General features: G+C 33.0%; 1 protein-coding gene across 1 annotated transcript in view; it reads left to right on the plus strand.

Moving 5' to 3' along the window:
* Positions 1–18,702, plus strand: part of LOC149784037 (regulating synaptic membrane exocytosis protein 2-like) — a 134,212-nt gene that overhangs the window by 67,855 nt on the left and 47,655 nt on the right. Inside the window, exons 6-12 of the mRNA XM_089932133.1 lie at positions 580–691; positions 3,918–4,025; positions 4,938–5,061; positions 6,492–6,541; positions 12,535–12,659; positions 15,325–15,455; positions 16,000–16,165. Coding sequence (XP_089788259.1) covers positions 580–691; positions 3,918–4,025; positions 4,938–5,061; positions 6,492–6,541; positions 12,535–12,659; positions 15,325–15,455; positions 16,000–16,165 — 816 coding nt within the window. The remainder of the gene's footprint in view (positions 1–579; positions 692–3,917; positions 4,026–4,937; positions 5,062–6,491; positions 6,542–12,534; positions 12,660–15,324; positions 15,456–15,999; positions 16,166–18,702) is intronic.

The raw sequence follows: 18,702 nt of genomic DNA on the forward strand, positions 1-18,702 counted from the left end.
AAACGGAAAATTTGATTGAGACTTATTGATAACACAGTTCTTACCACAATTCACATGTGTGGTCATCCAATAACATGACTAGAATATAAAATATCTGTAACCTCTTCCTGGGAAATTTGGCATAGATTATTCTTCAAAGGAATTTCAAGTTTAAACAAATAATGATAGATTTGTTGTTAGATTTTTTTTTACCATCACTACTGATCACAGAAAAATTCCAAAGAATCATTTAGCTTAAGAGTTACAGCCATAATTGGGAAAAAGGAAGTAAAGTAAGATGTACATTATAGTCAAGTCAAATAATTTAGTAAAGCACTATCATTTTTTAAATTATATTTTGATTGCAAAAATGTTGTTGTGTGGTACTTATCTAAAGACAAAAATAACTGTTTAGCTGTAGTTATCATTTTGGAATATTTTGTACCAAAATGTTTGTCATTTGTTCAGTGTAACAATATACATATATCGTGTAATATTTACTTGTTAACTTGTTTCATTTTAGTGCTGTTTCAAAATTACACCACGAGTTTAGTGATTTATGTAATTTCTTGCTTTATGGTTGCTTCTGTATTCCTGTAGCACCCTGTCACATGGCAACGCTCATCAGATGCACTGCGTTGGATTGGCCACATGATCCTGAAGAAGGCGGTGGTGGAGGGGTCTGGCCCGGGAGACTCAAGTGCCATTTTGGGTAAATAAGTCCTTTATGTAAGGGAGTGAATAATGAAGGATTTTTTTTGTTGACATTTCTGAACACAAAATGATGGTTGAAGTCAAATTTGCATATACATTTAATTGTTGTTACTAATGTAACTTTGAAAAAGAACAAAACATTGAATGGCAGTATCCTTCTTGCATAAGGAATTTGAAAAGTAAGGTTTACACTGAACAATTTCATATAAACTTCTAAATAATACTTAATTTCAAACTTTTAAAAAGTGGTGGTAGGACTGTAGTAGTAGGCGTTGTCTTCTAGAGATCAGGTTTGGTATGGGTGAAGGGTAGAACAGTTCTACAATAAATAGGGGTTATTTATGACATGGCTTTTGAAGTAAAGTGCTTTTCCCAGGGACACATACTGTATACATCTTTGGCTGATCCAGTGGTAAAATTTGAATCCATACCTTTTAGTCACATGTCCAGTACACCAATCACATTGAGTCACTGCAGCTCCTTGTGCACAGGATGAGGCTGACACAATTATATATATTTATAATACAGAAATAATCCTCTCTTATTATGGCCTGTGTTATTAAATGTCAATTTTCATGCTGTCCCCCTGACCACTAATCTTACCATCCAATTGTTTGTTCATCATCTGTCCATCATACTTGCTTGAAAACAAGAGAACTAGAAAACCTACTGAAACAAACATGTAATGTTTGATATCTGTGTTGGTGAGTAGGATATGTTAGTAGGTCATAAGACCTGATTAAATTCTATACTTTGGATTTGTGACTGGGTGACAAGACCTGATTAATTGCTATACGTAGGATATGTAAGTGGGTCACAAGACATGTTTAGTTTCTTTTCTTTGGATATGTGAGTGGGTCATAAGATGTATTGAATTTCTGTATTTTGGAAATGTGAGGTGGTCATACGACCTAATTAAGTTCTGTACTTTGCATATGTGAGGTGGTCACACGACCTAATTAAGTTCTTTACTTTGGATATGTGAGTGGTTCACAAGACCTTATGTGCTTTGAATATGATAGTGGGTCACAAGACCTGATTAATTTCTATACTTTGTATATGTGAGTGGGTCACAAGATCTGATTAATCTATACTTTGTATATGTGAGTGGGTCACAAGACCGGATTAATTTATGTACTTTTGGATATGTGAGTGGGTCACAAGACCAGATTAATTTATGTACTTTGGCTATGTGAGTGGGTCACAAGACCGGATTAATTATGTACTTTGGACATGTGAGTGGGTCATGAGATCTGATTAATTTATGTACTTTGGATATGTGAGTGGGTCACAAGACTGGATTAATATATATACTTTGGATATGTGAGTGGGTCACAAGACCGGATTTATGTACTTTGGATATGTGAGTGGGTCACAAGACCGGATTAATTTATGTACTTTGGATATGTGAGTGGGTCACAAGACCGGATTAATTTATGTCCTTTGGATATGTGAGTGGGTCACAAGACCGGATTAATTTATGTCCTTTGGATATGTGGGTGGGTCATGAGATCTGATTAATTCCTGTACTCATGGGTATGTGAGTGGGTCACGAGATCTGATTAATTCCTGTACTTTGGATATGTGAGTGGGTCATGAGATATGTTAAAATTCTATACTTTGGATTTTTGAGTGAGTCATGAGACCTCATTATAAATTGTGATGACTACCCAATAATATTATTTAATTTTTTAAAAACACATTTATGTTCTTTTGTGGGCATGAACTTTCCCTGTATACAAAACCTTGTCAGCAGATTTTGGAAAAATAACTTGAGATAGACAGCTGGTATTTGGGGTTTGTATTAATATATTGATAAACCTGTAGAATTTCAGGTAATTTTATTTCAATTTTTTAAAATTGAGAAACATTTTAGACATAAACTTTTTTTTGCCAAAACATTTTCGCACAAATTAGCAAAAGCCACTTGAAGTGGACAAATGAAATCTTTGTGTATGCTTATGTTGATGACTTCTTTAGATTTTCTTTGTAGTGCATGTAGCAATTTTATTTAATTTTTATGCACTTGTTATTTGTTTTACTTGAACTTTCATTTTGATCTGCAGTGGTTTTCCTTTTTTCCTGCTTTTTAGAGACACAAATCTAGTGGGTTTTTTGCCAGACTGCAGAATCATTCTAGTTTAAGGATTAATTATATCTGTCTGGCCATCTGTCTGTTATCAACATTTACTTTAGACTCTTTAGGCCATTTTCTCAGATACTTGCATGTGGAGTCTTAGAAGTTGATATTTAGATATGCCTACATATTTCAGTGAAAATTCTGTCCATGTGATATATAATTCATAATCCAGTAATGAGTGTTAGCATGTGTGTGTAGTTCATTTGTATTATGGGGGCGGGGCACTATTGACTGAGAGGTAAATTAACATAGTGTGTTTGGTTTGATGTGTTATGGCACACCAACACAAGTTGGTTATTTAGTGCTAAAGCAATTGGAGTGAAGTGCCTTGCCCGAGGACATGTTACAGTAGCCGAGCCAGGTCGGTCTGATAGTGGGATTCAAACCCACACCCTTTCAGTCATGAGTCTGGCATGCTAACCAATGATTCACCATGGCTTTCTTGCCATGTAAATGCATCATGACGAGTACTGCCTTCAATTAAAACTAGGTCATTGTGACATTTGTTTAATATTTAGTTGATTTTGGCTTACCTTTTCACTGAGGTTATTTTTTGCAGGTTGGAGTTGTTTTCTTTCTAAATATGGAAACATTTACTGTATATTTTGTCCTTTTATGATTTATCTGTACCAACTGTTGGTTCCATTTTGTGAATAGCCCATGTTTTGTAATTGGGAGGATGAGACAGATAATTCTTCATTATATATATTTGTGCTTGATATGAAAATTAAATGCCCAGATTCATCAGACCTGAGGCTTGGTTGTGTGTCTGGCCAAAAGCCTGACACTTGGGTTAAATTTTCCTTTTCTCCCCAGATATATAATAAAATGGATATATTAATTCTCAGTTTGTTTTATGATGGATAACATGATCATACACATTTAGGAATATGAGAGCAGATACATGTCTCCTCAGAAACAAGAGCATTTAGAAATACATTTGAAATGGAAAATCAAATTAGAGTGATTGGAGTTTATGGGACTGATGTCAAATAGTATCATACATTACTAGAATCACATCAATATTTTTACTAAGTGTTCTTAATTCATAAATATCATTAAAATCGATGCATTTTTTTTACAGGTCTTAAAATAGTAGGAGGGCGTGTGACAGATAAGGGAACATTTGGGGCTTTCATCACAAAGGTTAAGAAAGGAAGCATTGCTGACACAGTTGGTCACCTTCGGCCAGGTAACCACTCCAGACATGAAACTTGTCTGCAGTAAACTTGAATTCATGATGCACCAATTTAGTTCATATGTAAGATAAAGTGAGTTGGATACTTGATGCTTTAATATCAGCCACATCAGCTGTGTATTTTTGATTAATTGAATAAAGTGCTTTTGTTTTACAGCAGAATCCAAATATACCATATACACTGGCTTATAAATGAAGTCCAACTGTGACAGAGCTGAGTCCCTGATCTACCATCACATTGTGTGACAGCAGATCATGGTCTTTGTTGTTTGATTTATTGATTACTCCTAACTGCATAGATGAAGATCTGTCAGCACATCGTGTGACAGCAGATCATGGTCTGTGTTGTTTGATCTATTGATTACTCTTAACTGCATAGACCCAGATGTGTCAGCACATCGTGTGACAACAGATCATGGTCTGTGTTGTTTGATCTATTGATTACTCCTAACTGCATAGACAAAGATCTGTCAGCAGATCGTGTGACAGCAGATCAGGGTCTGTGTTGTTTGATCTGTTGATTACTCCTAACTGCGTAGACCCAGATTTGTCAGCACATTATGTGACAGCTGATCTGGGTCTGTGCAATTGGCAGTTAGTCTCATTTTAAAAGTAAGTTTATTTGTGGTTACCTTTACTCATATTAAAAGTACAGAGTAAGTCAAAAGAGGATGACTTGTCATAATTCAAAATATAAGACATTCACATTGGATTTATACTATAATTAATAAAGTATTTCCCAATTCCCTTATGAAAGAGAATATGTCATACAACCTTGCCATAAGAAAAGAAACAAAATATATTTTGAAATTATGAGTTAATTCTTTTAAAAACTGTTCCATACAATTGTTTTTGTTCCTAAATAGAATTTTTTGTTAAATCAACTCTGCTATACTTTCCTAATAGGGGATGAGGTTGTTGAGTGGAATGGCCGTTCCCTTCAAGGAGCCACATTTGAAGAAGTATGTGACATCATATTGGAATCCAAACAGGAACCACAAGTGGAACTCATTGTGCATAGAAACTGCAGGTACAAATGTTTGATTATTTTCTATAAATTGTTGATGGGTCTTTTTTATTGTTACAAAAATGGTCATCTATTATTAAAAATTTTTTTAGAAACTGATGGTGTGAATTTTTTATATTTTGCTGAAACTGTTGTCAGAATCATTGTAAAGTTACAGTTGGAATCATTTTATATCCACACTTGAAATGATTTTAAATTCACAGTTGAAATTATTTAAAATTCACATGTAGAATCATTTTTTATGTTCACAGATTTATCAGAAATAAACAGTTATCGTTTTGCTTCACCATTATCAAATCTTAAATTCCTCACATGTACTTTGTCAGTGTAAAGTTCAATCTTTGCAGCACAAACTGCACAATATAGGGACTTATTTAATCTCTTAAGATTCAGTGAAAACACCTGAATATGGGGACTTTTTCATGTCTTAAGATTCAGTGAACACATCCCAATGTGGGGACTTTTTTCATCTCTTAAGATGGTGTGAAAACAGTCCAGAATGGAGACTTTTTCATCTCTTAAGATTCATTGAAAACAGACCAGAAGCTAGTAGGACTTTCTTCAGCTCTTAAGATTGAAAATAGGATACTGTTTATCTAACTAATGGTTTTATCGTATTAAGTCTGTACTATTCTGCACCCATTTAAGTCCATCTTTTGAAGTACCAAAATGATTCAGGCATTTCAAGCAAGTCGGAATTTGGTATTTTTGCTTTGTTCCTGTTCCGACAAATTATCCTACAACCATACTGATAAACTATGAAGTACCTGACTTTTTGTAGACAAAATTTAAAGAAAATGTGACTGTCTACACTTTTTTACTTTTAAATCTGAGTGCATAATTTCTTCGTTAAAACCAGTGGTAATGATACTGAACAAAATATCTGCAGCATACTCAATGAAACAGATTCATTAAATACTCAATAAAACATATTAATTAAATACTCAATAAAACATATTAATTAAATACTCAATATATTAATTAAATACTCAATAAAACATATTAATTAAATACTCAATAGCACTTCCACTTCCACCCTGTGATCCAGAAGTTTTCCGTTATTAATATGAATTCAATTAAGGAATTTGGTGATAATGCAGCTCTAGAAAATGAATGTACTTTTTTGAGGAAATGTGGTTTAAAAAACATGTCAACCCATATTTTAAAGATTTGATATTATTAACCTCTGTCTTTCAATTCATTTATCTTTTACATAATTTTGACATCTTATATTTGATCTTGTAATATTTTAATTTTATGTTTATTTTGAAGGGATTATTTTCGAAAAGTATGTTGCAATTCTTTATATTTACATTTTTAAACTTTAATTCAGTTAATTAATTTAATTGTGTATACTATTAAACTGATGTGCCATTTAACACTTGTACATACTTGATATGTATCAAATGATTTATTTTATTTTATTCCCTTAGCTCTGGCGAGGTACCACCTGGAGTTCAGCCTGCTTGTGATATCCAAAGAGGTGTGCAGTTGATTTTAGTTTTTATACCTTGTAAATTGTTGTGCTTTGGCAAATTTCGTGTTGTAAGGATTGTCCCTATTTATCAGACATTTATTAATATTTTTGTTTCTTTATTTATCGGTAAATTTACTATACACATTACCCTTGTCTTGAATCAGTTACTTCATTTACTGTATATACTTGGTCACAAGTCAAGTTCAACTGCAAACTGCACAGACCAAGATCTGCCATTGCATAATGTGCCAGCAGATCTGGATCAATGGGTGTGTGTCAGGAATAATCAGTAAACTCATACACCCTAATCTGCCTGAGCATTATATTGTCTGCTGTTGAACTCAACTTATAAATTAATATATACCTTATTTTATTTGTTAAGATTTTCATCAATAATTGACAATAAACTTGTTTTTGCTTATTTGGAAAGATTCATCTTTTAATGTTTTTTCTGCAGCTCTTTATATGTGCAGTTTTAGGATGTTACCTTAATCAGCGCCATACATTCATTATTGTGCTCTTTCACTGTTAAACCCTAATAACACATTTGTTTTAAAAGAAGAACAATTTATTTTTTAATACCAGAAAATGTTTTGGCTCTTTTTGTTTCCATAGAGTTTATTAATTGTCTGGTAAGTTGTAATATTAGTTTCTTTGTTTGCTGTTCTGTTTATTAACAGTTCATGAAATAATATTTTAATCAGCTCAGTAACTCTTGTACTCTTACACTTTTATATCTCTGTTATAATCCAAGCATGTTTCTTTCTATTTTAATGCCTGAGTCACTTTAACTTTACTCTGTAAGCACAATATGAATATTACTAACAATAAAAACTACATTCGGATAAATTGGTGTCTTTGGTGCCTCTTGGATTTTTAAGTAATTCATCATTTGTAATTCATCATTTTAGTTTCTTGTGTTGTGGGGCATGGTTGTGTCCCATCAGCACTGATCCATTTCCTGACAATACACCTAGAAAGCTGACACAAGGGTCTGGGTATCTTTCAGTCCCAGAATTCCTAGATTATTAGAATTCATCCAGCTGAGTTACCATAGCTCCCCATTTGAAAGTGAAGCATATCAGTTTCTCTAACTAAACAAACTGACTAAAATACTAATACTAGCAGTGAAGAGTGGTTTTCCTTTACTAGTTGTTATATATTAACTACATTTGTTTTCTTCCTTACTGTCCTTCACACTGCTTTTTTACAGCCTTTTTCCACAGGCTGTCATGTTTAGAAAAGGTGTACATGTTTCTGTGTCTCTTAAAAAACCCAATGTAATATTTAAACTGGGTCAGTCTCACTATCATTGATTCCAAACTATAATTAAATGTTTTCTAATGTGTACAGGTGTCAAGTTTGTTACATTACACTGATAAGGTTGAAGGACATGTTTCTTTGTCTATTCAAAAAGAACAATGTAAAATTTAAAAACAATCTTAACATTTTCATGCTAGACCCTAATGTACCTTTCTCTATACAAAATATTTAAACTGGGTCAGTCTCACTATCATTGATAACAAACTGTAAGTAAATGTTTTCTAATGTGTACAGGTGTCAAGTTTGTTACATTACACTCATAAAGTTGAAGGACATCCACTGCATGCAGATCCAGCTTAATGATTTTAGTCGTATATACATTACTGCACTAGTTGTCAATTAGCACCTGGGTAAATTCCAGTTAGGCAGTTCATCAGTGGGATTATTTGTGCAAAATTTATCTTTTATCCTAATCACTGGTTTAGATTTTAAATGTAGTAATTCACGTTGACATGCATATATTCATACAGCATGGCACCAGCATTCTCATTGCAGGTTAATTTGAGAATAGTAGCAGTGTTCTTTCATTAGGTGGTGACTGTGAGCAAGCTTGTTAGCAAAAAAAGTACATGAAGATTACACAATGTAGCATTGAATATAGATGAAACTGGCATCAGATAAAGTTTTATCCTAATTCACTGAGTATCAACATGAAACAATTCCAAACGAGAATTATTAATAGAAACTATCTAATGGGTTTAGCTCAGAACAGAAACATTTTGAACCTTCTTTCACTATGCTAGCAGGTCTTGGATCATGTGCACACAATGTGGCTAGTTTTTATAACACTTTTGCCAGTGTTTGAAATAATCTCGAACCCAGGCCAAGGCATACCAAAGACCTCTAATAATGGTACTGACAGCTGCCTCACTTGGTGCTCAGCATTAAGAGGTTAGTGTTGGGACTGGTTGGCCTTGTGTCAGGTTAATGTGACTGGGTAGGACATCATGCTATGTGTCTGCGGCATGATGCCCCAGTGCTAAATATCACTATAAACTGCCACACTGCAGATATCTTTGCTATATGACAGAAAAATTGTTAAAACTACATTAAAAATCCAAATCACACACACACACACACACACGCACACACACACTTTTGTCTTGTTACTTTTGACACTGAAGAATGTATTGAAGTTTTGAATGGTGTAATTAGCTGCTGTGCATTATCATTGATTTCTGTTTTGTAATTATCATTATTATTGATTAGTGTTTCTGAGTTGGATGATTTGACATTGTAATGGTACTAATGTCAGAGTGAACTAACAATGTTGCATACCTCTGTGAAATATTTGAAACTTAAGACTGGTTGCTTTTGTTGGCCATTTGGTTTTACCAGATTTCCAAACTTTCCGAACGTCATAGGTCATGTGGTTTTTTTATTTAAATGGAATATTGATTTTGTGCATGTTGAATTTAAAACACAAAAGGATGTCGTTTACATATGTGTAAATGGTGGTGTTAAAGGCACACAGTTCCTTGTAATTCTGATTGATGTTTAATAAAATATTTGAAAATTAAAACTTAATTTACTATCACTCTTGGGCTTAATTTGCTGAAATATTATGCACAGTGTTGCATTCCCTTGCAAGCATATTTACATAGTCATGTCTTCCCTACTTTCTCAGCTGTTTTGGACAGTTAATAAATACTGAATTTTGTTCACAAAATATTTTTTATGCTATGTAATTTTTGAACATCATTTCAAAATAACTTTCTTTTTCAGACATAATTGATATGATAAAAGGGACAGACTAATAACATCTTTTTGAAATGTGGAGGAATGGCTTACTTATTGTCGAAGTAGTCTCCACAAGTTAAATGTGGGGTTCAGACTTGGGTAAAACTGATGTAACACATAACAGATTTTAAAATGGTATTACTTATCTGTAGACAAAATATGTAAGTTGTAAAAATGTTAGAAGAATAGTTTGTTAAAGACACAAACTGTTAAAGTCAAAGCCTTCATCTAGAACATTTTGTAAAACAATTCCATTGCTGACAATACTAGAGCCTGCACCTGTCACATATATAGAATTTAGTTTCAGCAGAATAGAATTTTAAAGAAATAATGTTTCAAAAAGAGATCTTTAATTCATGTGGGTTTTTTTTTAAATTTTATTTTATGATTTTATAAGTATTGAAATATAACTTTGTATGCTGTTAGTCTTGTACAAGTTTTGGCATCCGACTAGGACTGTCAGAAATATTATGTCTCGTCTTCTACTCTGCCACTCACTAGTACCATAATACACAGATTGGGATTGGTTTATTTGCTATGTTAGCAATAATAAGAATAATTTTCTACTCTCTCACTTTATGGTACCAGACTGAACAGACTGAGGATGGTTTATTGGTTATGTTAGCAGTAATAAGACTGATCTTCTCTCCCACTTCCTGGTACCAGACTGCACAGACTGGGTTATTGGCTGTCTTAGCAATAGTGAAACTGAAACTAGCCCACTGATGAAACATACTACAGCCTTATATATCTGAAAAATTTAACTCAAGAGTTATTGGATAGTCAGATATTGTCCAGGTTTGGTTGTTTCAGACTGTATTTTCTATTTGTTCCCTTTTTTTATAGACAGGGAATTTTAAAAAAAATTATGTTTTGGAGCTGAATAAAGTAAGCTTTTGATGTCTGCAAGCAGGCAGATAATATGTAACCATTGTATAGTTTTTCCTGACCAATTCCTAAACGGGTTACTAATGCATTTGTACTAACGGGAAACTTGTAATTAGTGACATGTAGGCAATTATGCCAAGCAAAATATACCATTTAGATTAATTTGTTAGTCCCTCTTTTGCAGTATATATGCATTTTTGTGTCCCTTTTGAAGCAAGATTTTTTTGTCTCTTTTCAAGTAAAAAGTATAGATGGTTTGGCATCCCTTTTAGAGCAAACAGTACAGATATTTAAAATTCATATTTAAGCAAGGAGACAACACAGTTTTGAGCCCTATATAAACAAGGAGTTGTTGTTGTTGTTATAAGGTTTAATGCCATTTTCAGCACAAGATAGGCTATACATGGCGGCCAGTATTAATGGTGGAGGAAGAACCCGGGAAAACCCCTGAAAGAACCACCCACACACGAGAAGCTACCGGCAAGCTTTCTCACATATCCACATTGGCCGAGCCTGAGACTCGAACCGGCACAGACAGAGGTGAGATGGCAGTGATCCATGACGGAGAGCGCTTTAGACCACTCGGCCACTTGGGTGTGAGGAAGCTTTTGAGTCCCACTTTTAAGCAACAGGAGGAGGTGTTTTGGGAACCTGTTTAAACAAGAATTATATGCTTTATTTAGGCTTGATTTAAGCAAGGATTACACATCTTTTAATCCCTATTTCAGCAAAGATAACAATCATTTTTGAGTTCCTTTTTAAGCAAGAAGTACTTATATTTTGGGGTTGCTGTTTTAGCAAGGAGTATGGATGTTTTGCATTCCAGAAGCAAGGTGTTCAGATGTTTCTGAGTTCCAGTTTAAGCAAGGTGTCCTGATGTTTCTGAGTCCCTATTTGAGCAAGGTGTCCAGATATTTCTGAGTCCCTATAGGTGCAAGGTGTCCAGATGTTTCTGAGTCCCTATAGGAGCAAGGTGTCCAGACTATTCTGAGTCCCTGTTTAAGCAAGGTGTCCAGATGTTTCTGACTCCCTGTTTAAGCAAGGAATACAGATGTGTTTTAGTATCCACTTAAGCAGTGAGTACAGATGTTTCACTGAGTATAGAAAATACAGGTCTTAATTTCATTAATGGAGTTCTTTTATTTTAGATTGTATGGTGTGTCAGTCTGCACATTGGTTTTCAGAGTTATTGAGTAATAAAAATGTCTGGGCTGTTGTACTTTGAAGTAAATAGCAGGATAGTCTTGTAAAACCTGAATTTTATGAATGTTTCTAGTACTGTGTCTTAAGTACTGTTAGTTACACAGTTCTTTGGCAGAATATAAGGGCTGATATTTTGAGCTAATGAAACTAATATTTCCTGAAAAAAGAATAGGTGAACAGAAACATTATTTACACAATGCAAGAAATCTGTCTGCTGAAACTATTACCCTGACTGCTTATTATTTTACAGATTTTACCATTTTCATAAAGTTAGGCTTACTTTCTATTGTTTACATTCATGTTTTAATGCATTTGCATTTCAGTTTTGTTTTAATATTCAGATCCTAATTAAAAACTAATCACATACAAAATTCATTATTGTTAATATTACAAATAAGTCTTGAATAATTACTGGCTGTACTTGCTTACAAGTTAAGTCCAACTGAACACTGCAATGACCCAGATCTGATTTCAATAATTCCTCAGCAGATCTGGGCCTTTGGCATTTGTTTATTCAGAACAAGTAACATAGATCCATATCTGCTGGTGCATTATGCAGAGGTAGATCAGGTTATGTTGTTTGCAGTTGGACTCTATTTAATAAGCGGGTATATATCGTTGTTGTAAGTGATTAAGCTTGTGAAATGGCATTATCCACCATTTTGAAATTCTCATTAGAATAACACTGGTAATAACACCCCTGAAAGTGTCATCCAATTTTTCATACACTCCATCAGTGTTTTGAAAACGTTAGTCCATTCTGTTTGAAGCTGAAGTGTTTAAAACAAAATGAGTTAGGTACACATTGAATTAGATGGTGTCATGCATTCAACTTTACTTTCCAGATTTTGGACACAAAGATGTGGTTGGTACCACCAGGCTGAATCCACCAGGTGTTACAGTGACAACACATGGTTCACCTGGCAATCCTCAAAGGCTTCACTCGCCAATGATCACAGGCAGAATACAGGTATGATTGCGATTGCAAATCATGACATTTCATGGAGCAATAAGCTTACATTAATTTATGACGAGGAGTAAATTTCAGGCTCTTTGACATGTATGATATGCTTTATATGAACATAATAAGAGATATTTATGATGAGTTATTTATAACAATTATTAAAACTTACAGTAAAAGAGTATCAAGCTGTTCATTATTTCTTGGATTTTGTTTTCGCTCACCTGGCTCTATGACCAGGTGAGTTTATGATGGGACCGTCTTTTAATAGTTGCTATTATAAATTCTTAAAATAAAAAGTCCATGAATTCAGTTTCAAGCTTTTGCAGACAGTATCCTGGCAGGAAGGGCTTTCAGGTTTATCGGTGATACTGATCCAGTAAATAATGTTACTAATTACTAATTAAAGAAGAATGTTTAACTGATGTCTTGTCAAGACTTTGTCAACAGAATTGTCTAAATTTGACGGCACTCTGGTATGAAGAGCTTTCGAACTTGTATGAATTAATGACAGTTTATCAGCAAATATGGCCATCAGTAACAAAATTAGTGAAAATTTTCAATAAATTCTTTAAAACTTCTCTACAGATTTTGACCATACTTGATGGAAAGCATTCATACATGAAGGGTGTAGCGGTTACTACTGGTGGTGTTATTATGAGGTTGTACCTTCTTACAAGGTGTCCGCTTTATTTGGCTATTGTTATCTAGAGGGTGATTGCCCTTGGTATTGTTGCCGGATCGAGTAAATATTAAAATAAAGTGTGAAATTATAGATGGAATAAACAGAGATCTGAGCAGATATATAAAATTTCAAATCTGACAGTTCTGATATAAAATCGAAGTTATCTGTCCCCTTTCTAGTCATGTAACAGCTATGTAAACGAAGGCTTAATTAAGAATAACTTCCTCTCCCGACACAGACATTAGAAATCATTGCAGTATAGCGATTTAACAAGCACCTGTCCCCATAAATCTAATTAATTGTTCTCTGGCCCAAATTAATGTGCTCGTTATAGATCGACAGAAATTTGCATCCTTACAAAGGGCTTTCCAGCTTGTGCATGTGATACTGAACAGCCATGAAATATGATCACTATTTCTAGAAAATAAAAAACTAAAACTTTAAATGCCTTGTTCTAAAAATGTCTGAACAGAATTTGACCAGATTTGAAGAAAAAAGTGTTCTGGCATGAAAGTCTTTTTCATTTTTGTGCCAGATGTTGCTAATTTGCCTTTAAATATGGCCACTTTTACTATATAAAAAAGACAAAAAACATTTAAACAATGACTTTTGGCCCGTTCGTCAGAGTTGGACAAAATTTGGCCAAAACTGACAGAAAGGATCTTGAATATAGACCTTTTCATTTTGTGCAAATGATGATTCATCGTCCGACATGACCATCATTACTGAAAATATAATTTTTAATGGTCTACATAAGAACCACTCAAAAGTATTTTGACTAAAATTGAAGCAGTGCTGCCATGCCGTAAGAGCTTTCATGTTTCAACAAGCTATGTTGATCTGCTTTGAAATGTGGCTGCCATTACAACAACAACAACAACAACAACAACAAAATGATTTCTCAGAAATCCCTGAATAGATTTTGACAAAACATTCTGGCTTGAAGAGTTTTCAAGTTTGTACAAATAATGATGATTCTGAACTATAGCTGTCACTGCTAAAAGTGGAAACACCTTTAAATAATGTATTTTCGAAACCCAGTCTAGAAAATCTGACAGATTTAACATATTCTAAGGTGTAATAAGTCCTTATTGAAAATGGTGCCACTTGGATAATGTGTAGCTGCTAATATTGTCCAGCTTAAAATCACATTGCTTTCCTAAACAGCATGAAAAGTTCTTCTTTGTTATAATAGAAAGTTCTCTTCTGGCCTTGTGATCTTGAAGGACTTTTGGTACAAAAGAATGAGAACGAGTCTAAAAATGGGTGAAGATTAGATAGAGTAGTGTATATGGGTTTGCCTGGCCAGGATTGGTTGTAATGAAAGTATAATTTTAGTAATAAGAATCTTTTAGAGCTTGTCCTAGTTGCAACCGACAAAAATTAAAGGATATTTCACGGACTTGAGTTTGGAACACTTGTTACTGAAATTAGCATCTTACTCTTCAGGGTTGAAAACACATGTAGATCAAAAAATAAATGCAGAGGCCCATATGACTTTCTCTATGTGGACACTTGCATTAAAGGATGTGTCTGTACTGATAAATATAGATTTCATCACGAGCATTCATAAATTTAGAGTTATTTTAATGTCACGATGTTTCATAGGTTTGCTATGAGAGCTTAATTGATAACACAAGGCCTGATAAGCCAGTCTTGATATGCTAAGGGATATAACTCAAATTTTGATTCTGGTAAGAACTGATTAGTCGCACTGGTTATCTCCCTTATGGTTGACATCTTTTGTCATTTCAAAAAAAATTACTCATCAAAGATAATTTCTTACATATTTTCTTAAAATATTGTTACAATTTTTAAATTTATTCTTTTAAGATATAAAACTGAGAAAAGACGTACTGAAAATATTTATACATAAGATTTCATGTTTTTAGACTTTTTTTGCTTTTGATGATAAAATATTAATATGTTAATACCTTTGACATTATTTAATGTAGCATTACCTGATTCCTCCAAATACCAAACTTTCAGGTAAAATTGTGGTATAACAAGAGAAGCTGTGAGCTGATAATTACATTAATAAATGCCATAGATCTACCCATAACAGAGGCAGGCAAGTTCCGTAACCCATACTGCAAAATTTATTTGCTACCAGATAGAAGGTAAGTGAATGAAGATATCATCTTTTTATCATTGGCATAGTTATTTTCTTCAAAATCAGCAATATTGAGGAGTGAAATTTATTTTTCAGAATCATTGTCATGTAATTATGGAATGACAGGATTATTACAGAAAAATTATATTGAATCTTTCCTAAAATTTTTATATGTATACTAAGGCAGTGCTTGAGAAACATCGGATGTATTGAGGCGGAATTTGAACCTGGAGTTACAGAGCTTATAATTGAGTGCATCACTTATACATATAGGGCCCAATTGACATGTGCATTATGATTTTTAAATTGCAGACATAATGTAAATTAGACTTAAGCGAATAATATTGATAATCACTATACAATACGTCACAAAAATCTTACATGCAATCACATGTTTGACTCAGATTGTTGAATGTGAGTACTTATGAGAAAAATGCATATTAAAAAGTATTAGACCATTGAAAAATCTAGGAGTTTGTGTTTTTAGTTGAACCAGTTGATGTGCTTAATGATGTGCAATATATAGTGATGATGTTCCATATTTTTTTAAGTGAGAAAAGCAAAAGAAGAACCAAGACCTGTATGAATACAAATGAGCCGATCTGGAATCAGACCTTTATTTACTATGAAGTGAAGGAGTCTGACTTTGGAGATAGAATGATTGAGATTACTGTGTGGGATTATGACAGAATAGGTGCCAGTGAATTTCTAGGAGAGGTATGAACAAAGATAAACATTTCTGTGGATCGATATTACTGTATTGGATTGTGATATCATAAGGACTTGTTATTTCTAGGATTTCTATAGATCGATATTACTGTATTATATTTTAATATTATAAGGACTTGTTATTTCTAGGATTGGTATGTTCAAAGACAATTATTTTTACAGATTGATATTACTGTATTTGATTGTAATATCATAAGGACTTTTTATTTCTAGGATTTCTGTAGATCAATATTACTGTATTGAATTGTAATATCATAAGGACTTGTTATTTCTAGGATTTCTATAGATTGATATTACTATTATGTTTTAATATTATAAGGACTTGTTATTTCTAGGATTGGTATGTTCAAAGACAATTATTTTTACAGATTGATATTACTGTATTTGATTGTAATATCATAAGGACTTTTTATTTCTAGGATTTCTGTAGATCAATATTACTGTATTGAATTGTAATATCATAAGGACTTGTTATTTCTAGGATTTCTATAGATCGATATTACTATTATGTTTTAATATTATAAGGACTTGTTATTTCTAGGATTGGTATGTTCAAAGACAATTATTTTTACAGATTGATATTACTGTATTGGATTGTAATATCTTAAGGACTTTTTATTTCTAGGATTTCTATAGATTGATATTACTGTATTATATTATAATATTATAAGGACTTGTTATTTCTAGGATTGGTATGTTCAAAGACAATTATTTTTACAGATTGATATTACTGTATTGGATTGTAATTTCATAAGGACTTTTTATTTCTAGGATTGGAATGACAACAAGGCATGGCAGTTCTTTTTATCAATGATTTTATGCTAGTGCTTATTTCAAAATTTTAAATGAAATTTATTCAACCACTTTAATAAAATTATATCTGCAGATTCTAAAACAGGTGGCCATTTAGGGCAAAGTGTACTTTATGAACTTGTTTAGTGAACATAATGATGCCTTCACATGTTTTTTCAATTTGACAATAGCAGTACATACTGTTTGGTTGCATTTTATGAAAGAAAAATTGGTTTAACTTAAGGAAAAATATTGGTGCATTACTGAGGACTTGTTGGAAGAAAGATTGAAATTGTTCCGTAAGAGCATTTATGAAGGATTACATTGATCATATCCAAAAAATAGATTTTATTTTGAAGAAAGTTCAGAATAGTGTAACTGAATGACTTTGAAATATGTTTGGATGCCTTGGTTTCAATGCCTTTTGCCTTACATGATATCATGACATTTATCATGTCATGTGGTGTTATTATATATGATATTTACCAATAAATTTTATATGGACACAATAATTTAAATAACACAGCATTCATGTGATTAAATTAAAAAATTTCTATATGGGATTAAAATTGTATAGGAACTGATACATTTTGTTTTGCAGCACTTTCTTTTGATTTTAAGATTTATATAACAGATCATAGAATGGATAGGAACTTATTAATATCTGGAAAAGATGTGTTTAAGACAAACATTTCCACTGGTTAATTGAAATTTATGTAGTAGGAATGTCCAGGGTAGATACTTTCAAGGTATATAATTTTGCTACATCTAATTCGTACAAAGTACATGAAAATTTATTTTTGAAGATGAGTATGCATGGCAGTTAGATTATGAATGAATATGTCAAACAGCAAGGATAGAAACATTGCAAAATATTTAATGAAAGTCTCCATAGTAGACAGAATTCTTTTTAAGCAAATTTTACTGAATGCGTAACCAACAAAACTTGGTGACTTTTTTAGGTAATGAAATCATGCTTTCAACATAAATTTCAAGAAAAGTTACTTTGGATTTAAATTTCAAGAAGTCAGAGTGATAAGAGAAAAGCACTAGCTGAAACTGTCACCATTTTGATCAATCAGTCAGTGAGGAGCATATACATGCTTCATTTAGAATATGTACAGTAGACCTGTAAAGTTTGACAGTTATTTCACTGTTCAGTAGGTCAGTGGGGAGCATATATGTGCTTCATTTAGAATATGTACAGTAGACCTGTAAAGTTTGACAGATAGTTATTTCACTGTTCAGTAGGTCGGTGAGGAGCATATACATGCTTCATTTAGAATATGTACAGTAGACCTGTAAAGTTTGACAGATAGTTATTTCACTGTTCAATAGGTCGGTGAGGAGCATATATGTGCTTCATTTAGAATATGTACAGTAAACCTGTAAAGTTTGACAGATAGTTATTTCACTGTTCAATAGGTCAGTGAGGAGCATATATGTGCTTCATTTAGAATATGTACAGTAAACCTGTAAAGTTTGACAGATAGTTATTTCACTGTTCAATAGGTCAGTGAGGAGCATATATGTGCTTCATTTAGAATATGTACAGTAAACCTGTAAAGTTTGACAGATAGTTATTTCACTGTTCAATAGGTCGGTGAGGAGCATATATGTGCTTCATTTAGAATATGTACAGTAGACCTGTAAAGTTTGACAGATAGTTATTTCACTGTTCAATAGGTCGGTGAGGAGCATATATGTGCTTCATTTAGAATATGTACAGTAAA

This window comes from Sinohyriopsis cumingii, chromosome 14 (genome assembly GCF_028554795.1).
Source record: "Sinohyriopsis cumingii isolate HCF-2022 chromosome 14, ASM2855479v2, whole genome shotgun sequence".
Taxonomy (NCBI): Eukaryota; Metazoa; Mollusca; class Bivalvia; order Unionida; family Unionidae; genus Sinohyriopsis; species Sinohyriopsis cumingii.